This window comes from Pterocles gutturalis, unplaced genomic scaffold, assembly GCF_000699245.1.
Source record: "Pterocles gutturalis isolate BGI_N339 unplaced genomic scaffold, ASM69924v1 scaffold5482, whole genome shotgun sequence".
NCBI classification, from domain to species: domain Eukaryota; kingdom Metazoa; phylum Chordata; class Aves; order Pterocliformes; family Pteroclidae; genus Pterocles; species Pterocles gutturalis.
The window spans coordinates 663-6,364 of NW_010110026.1; the positions used below are offsets into that span (position 1 = coordinate 663).

A 5,702-nucleotide genomic window follows, 5' to 3' on the forward strand; every position below is an offset into this window, starting at 1 on the left:
TCTGACAAATTCCCCCGTGATATGAAACATACATTACATAGTTTTCTGTATTGTGAATTTCTGTGTGGTTTCATAGACACTGCCTAGCTATGCTAAAGAGAAATTGGCGTGGTTTAGTCTGTGAATGGCGGCTGATTTGACTTTACCTTCTGTATCCAAGGTGGGTATCTCTGTAGGGCTAGCAATAACTGACACTGCTGTTTGAAAGAGTTGGTAACAGCATGGTCGTGGATACACTGCAGGCCACACATCTCAAATAACTCGGTTATTTTAAGAAAACAATTGTGTTTTGTAATTCATTGCTAAATATACTTTTTTTTTCCCTCTGTTATTGTCGCTTGTAGCTCCATCTGATGACTACATAAATTCAAAGACGTTTGAAGGGTTGTGCGCGCTGCACCTTTCGGCACGCCACGGGTCTTTGGAATGCGTTCGTTTTCTTCTGGAAGCTGGAGCTGACCCCAATGAGCTTACCACCGAAGCAACCACTGCACTATTCCTAGGTGACATGAGCTTTCTTGAAATGTCGGAACAACTGATGAGCGGGGAAAAGCTTATTCGCGGAGTTTAAACTCCCCAGAGTTCATTCGCTGCCTACCATGTTTCATATTTCTGTAGCCCAAATACTAGGCTTTAGACTCGGAGATGGAGTGGGTCTGGAGATTACTTTTCATTTACGGATAAGTCTGCTTCACTGTGTTTTAAAATTGTGAGCCCAGATGGGTTTTGGGGGGGTTTTTTTGCATCACCTTTTGTCTCTTTCTAGCAGAGAAAATGTCTAGTAGGTAAAGGATTACATCTGTATGAGAGTGTTTCAAGTTGGTTTTGGTTTTTTTTTTTAATTCCTCCCTACTCCTTCTGTGAAAAGACCTCTTGTTCTTTTTGCAATTCCTAGTTAAGCAACTCAGGTCCATTATTTTAGTATTTTTTCCATGATTTATGTTTGACATAATTAAACGCTTAAAACTTCTGCTGTAGTGAATCCTCAGAGTGTAGATCATCTGATTACGTATGTTTATTGTTTTACGTGCCTCTGTGCCCAGGCAAACATTGCTACTGCCATGTCACCTTTGTTTCCAAGTCTATTCACATTTTAATTTTAGACAACTAAATAGCTTATTTGCTTAAAACAGTAACAGGCAGCACTTGTGGGGAAATGATTGTTTAAAGCGTAGTGGATAATGGTAACCAACACCATGTATAAGTGCTTACAGACATTAGACAGGACCAACAAACGGTCTGGGGTTGTGTATCCAACAGATTTTTAAAAAAGAAGAAGTTTATGGTCAGGTTAGTCCAGGCTATGTAACGGGGTTATGGCCCAGCTGTGTTGGACAGTGAGTACTGTAAGCCAGAGGCACTCCTTTGGCGAGCCCGTGCGCTAATACTCTAAAAATTATTGGACCAGTGGGAACTAGTCCCAGGGCATTTATCACCATATCGAGCTTTTCCGCTTGCACGGGAGATGTGCCTTGATGCTAAAGGAGACTTTGTCAATGAATGCATTAGCATAAATTAAATGTACACATTGTAAATTAATTTTATATAGGTGTTTAAAACAGTTTTAAACCTTTTTTTTAAAGAAGTTTAGGTTTGGGGGAATTTCTTACAAGGTAGCCACTGGGCTTCACAAGTTCCAGAGGCCGTTGCAACTGTCATGCGGTTAGGTGCCTGCTGCAGAATGGTCTTTGTGTTCCATGGAAAGAGGGAGGAGAGACACTTGCTTTTGCTATCTGAGTTAGCACAGTGTGGGTGGAATTTTGACAAGTCTAACTAAATTTTTTGTGGATAGATTTTCATTCTCCATCTCTGCTTTGAGGGTTTAATGTAAAAGGCAAGTAAGCGTACATAAGGCAAGTGTAAAAGAATTATGGTTATTGTATCAGGAATTTAGCAGTAAGACCATTTGAGTTTTTCAATGAGTTCTTTAAATCCAGTTAATAAGAATTTTTTTCTTTCACTGTTCTATTTGAAGCTGTTGAAAATGAACATGCAGACATTGTGACGTTTCTGCTCCAACACGGAGCAAATGTTAGAGGACCTCACTGTTGGTCTGGATGGAATTCTTTGCACCAAGCTTCATTTCAGGTAACCTGTGAGTGTGTATCATATAATTTCCACATCACGTGTGTATTCTGAGTGATAATTTATCTATTTCTTTGCCTTTATATCAGGTAATTTCTCCTAACCTACTCTAGCAGTCATGAGGTTGTCTAAATGCTGAAGGGCTTGCAATGCACTGAAGAGTGCATCTGAAACTGCATGAGGTGCTGATGTTGGGAAGCAATAGCTATTTAAGTGCTGCACATACTCACAAGCTCACGTGTTGTATTTGGGAAGTCAATACCTTAAAATAAGTTTTTTGAGACAGAATTCTGTTTGGTATCATAGTCAGTGAGATGTATGATCTATTTCCAGAAGAGATACGTATTAGCTTAATGGTTCTAATAAACTAATTTAATTTCCATCTGTACGTATTGTGTAAATGAGCAAATGTGAAAGATTAATTTAAACTTGTCTAATTTTTTCTGACATTGATTTTTTTCAGTACAACTTTAGAATATTGAATATATTGCGGGTTTTCTTATTTCTGTTGGGAATGTGTGAGAAAAATAGATTATGTCAATTCCCTGCTTTTTTTGTTGGTTAAGAATAAAAATAATTATTTCAGGGATGCACTGAGATAATGAAGATACTCCTGGAGAAAGGGGCAAGCAAGGAATGTCAGGATGACTTTGGAATTACACCTTTGTTTGTTGCTGCTCAGTATGGAAAGCTGGAGAGTTTAAGACTGCTTGTATCCCATGGTAATAGTGATCTTTTATTTACCTTCATTGTTTTTACACTTGCATCAACCTATCACCAGATATCATTTTAGTTCTACACTTCATAACTTCAAGTCGTAGTGGTTTTAACGTCATTTTGGTTGCACATGGGTATGCAAAACCATCTTAATTGCTTAAATCTTGTTTCAGTAATTTAATGTAGTGATGGTAGGAAATAATGATTCAAAAGAAATATTAAGGATCATCAGGGTCTTCTGGAAGCCCTCAATAGCACCGTGTTAGTGGTGTGAGTTTGATGACGTTGCTCTTGTCATAGGACGTTGTTCAGGCTAAGTGAAGATATCTCTCTCTGCTCATAAAGTGACAGCAACAGTTTCATACGCATAATGAACAAGCTTCGTATCTCTAAGTGCTTGTGTCCTTACAACCGAAATTAACTGCGTAACTGTTAACCCTGAGGGTGCCATGACTTGGCCAGAGAAATCGTACTGACTGATCTACCAATACCTGGGCGAGAATCTCAAAAAAAAATTGCAATCAAAAGATTGCCCAGCCCACAGCCTTTCCTCCAGCATATTTATTTCGTGTTGTGCTGATCTTTGACAGAGTTAATATTAAGCACTGACTAGTTAAAAAGTTATCAATAAGCCAGTAAATGTTTGCTCATTGCTGTGGAAAACCTCTTGTGTTGTGAAGTCACTCTCTGAAAACCAATTACTGTTTTTAATTTTTGGTGTGATGTAGTGGTGATGCAAGCTATTGGCTTTTTCTTGTCAGGTGCAGATGTAAACTGTCGAGCCAAGGACAGAGCCACTCCCCTGCTGATTGCTGCGCAGGAGGGCCACGTGGAATGCGTGGAGCTGATGTTATCCAAAGGGGCAGATCCAAATCTCTACTGCAATGAGGATAACTGGCAGTTACCTATTCATGCAGCCGCTGAAATGGGCCATAAAAAGTAGGTGATTAAAAAGACATTCAGGCAAAAGATTCTGGTGATAGAAACCTTGTCAACAAAGAGGATATTCATCTCTAAAAGAAGGAGAAATGAGTTCTCAGGCTGTTGTGTAGTTCAGAATTTCTAATTGTTTTCATATTTTAAATGTCTGTTAGCAGTCCGGGAAAGTGAACAAGTATTTTGAATCCAGCCTCTAGTCTGGGTCTGATCCACGTCCTGATGAGTTCAGAGAGGTTTCCACAGTGCTGCAGCAGATACCAATTCACTCAGTAGCCGTATTACTGGTACATTTTAAGATAGAAATAACAATAGCATATGCTTTGTACGTGAAGTGAACAGCTCTCAACCGGAATTAAAGTCCTGACCATTAAGTAGTAGAAGTAATCATAGGCAAATACTGAATTAGCCGAACCAGACAGAAAATCAAAGCCACAAAACAGTTCCTTTAATCCTTCCAGAAAGGTGTATTTAGCTTTGCCCAATCCCAGTGGTATAAGTCACTTTCGTAGCAGAAAACCCAGAGTGGAAGGAAGTTCCCGGAGCAGCGTGCCATGGCCGAGCAATGTCTCTTGGGAACCCCATGATGTGCACATGGGTGACAGCCTTAAAATCAAATACATTACTGATGGCACGAACTCCAAAACTATTACTAGGTGCTTGATCTTCACCACTAGCAAAAAGAGACCATCGGCTGAGCTGTCACTAAAGTTTGTGCGTCAAACTGGTGCCTCTTCGCGCACTGGTGCACAGGGCAGACTGTCATAGCGACAGTGGAAGCTGGGTTTTGTTCATTTTCTCAGAAATGGAAGATGGGTTAGCAAAGTTGTCAGTGCTAGAAATGTCCTGAAATCAAATGCTGCCTTCGGAGCTTTTGCGACAACATGTACCTGGTGATCTTTGAGCAGCACTGGTAAATAACAGCGGCAAAGGGATTGGTGTTTGTCACTGGTCCTCGTTAGCTGGAGAGGATGTAGAGGTGTGGGCTGTGGAACAGAATGGCGTTTCTGTTTCAGTGTTTCAGTGAGTGTTGTTGAACAGAAGCATTAATTTTATTTGCAGCTCACATTTTCAGTTTGCTTCCAGGCTTCTGTGAAGTCTGGGTTTCATGTGCAGAGGTACGCTATTGCTGTAAAAAAAGATTGTTGGGTAATAGGAAAGATCTATCTCGGGTTCGGATTAAAATATTTATTGCCAGCCTAAATCCATGCCAAAGCACACTGTTTGTCATGGGTCTGTGTATGAAGTGATGAAGGTTCTTCTTTTATACCCACTCAGCAGTGACACAACAGGTAGGGTTTTCTTCTTAAGCTGTAATGACCACATGAAGAATGACCATGCGTTTAAAACTAATTATTGCCTAAGATCACACAATCAATAGGTTTTTTTTAAATATTTGCAGGATATTAGAGTTGCTCATACCAGTTACTAATCGAATTTGTGACAAAGGCAAAGGCAAAGTGAGCCCGGTGTATTCAGCAGTATATGGAGGTAATAAGGAATGTTTGGAAATGTTGCTTAAAGAAGGCTACAGTCCCGATGCTCAGGAGTGCTGTAACTTCTACTGCAGATCTCCCATGTGTATGGTCTTCCAAAAAGAGTAAGTATACCTCTGAGATTTTGGAACTTTTCATAATTACGTTGGCCTCTAGTTAACTTTTTATAAACATGCAGCTTTCCTGCCCTCCTTCCTCAGTTCTGGAGCTCACGGAGGTAAGCCGCAGATATCCAAACGGTGCCTGGGGTTTGGATTGCATGCACGAGCTGAAGAACCTCGCTGAAACCTCTCAGGAAGCTCAGCTCTTTGGAAAAGAGTCTCGTAGAACATCATTGCAGTTTTCATGCTTTCAGAAGCCCTTATCAGCACGCCTCTGTCCTCTGGGAACATGCCTTGATGCTGTAATTGGATCAAAAGGCCTCTTAAGTAGCCAGATTCTTTTCAGTAAGGATGAGTTAGTGGGAAA

At 40.3% G+C, this 5,702-nt stretch overlaps 1 protein-coding gene across 1 annotated transcript in view; it reads left to right on the forward strand.

The window, feature by feature from the left end:
- Nucleotides 1-5,702, forward strand: part of LOC104461539 (ankyrin repeat and SOCS box protein 3-like) — a 12,753-nt gene that overhangs the window by 232 nt on the left and 6,819 nt on the right. The window contains exons 2-6 of the mRNA XM_010073165.1: nucleotides 345-503; nucleotides 1,976-2,088; nucleotides 2,672-2,807; nucleotides 3,564-3,741; nucleotides 5,141-5,338. Of these exons, the coding sequence (XP_010071467.1) occupies nucleotides 345-503; nucleotides 1,976-2,088; nucleotides 2,672-2,807; nucleotides 3,564-3,741; nucleotides 5,141-5,338 (784 nt within the window). The remainder of the gene's footprint in view (nucleotides 1-344; nucleotides 504-1,975; nucleotides 2,089-2,671; nucleotides 2,808-3,563; nucleotides 3,742-5,140; nucleotides 5,339-5,702) is intronic.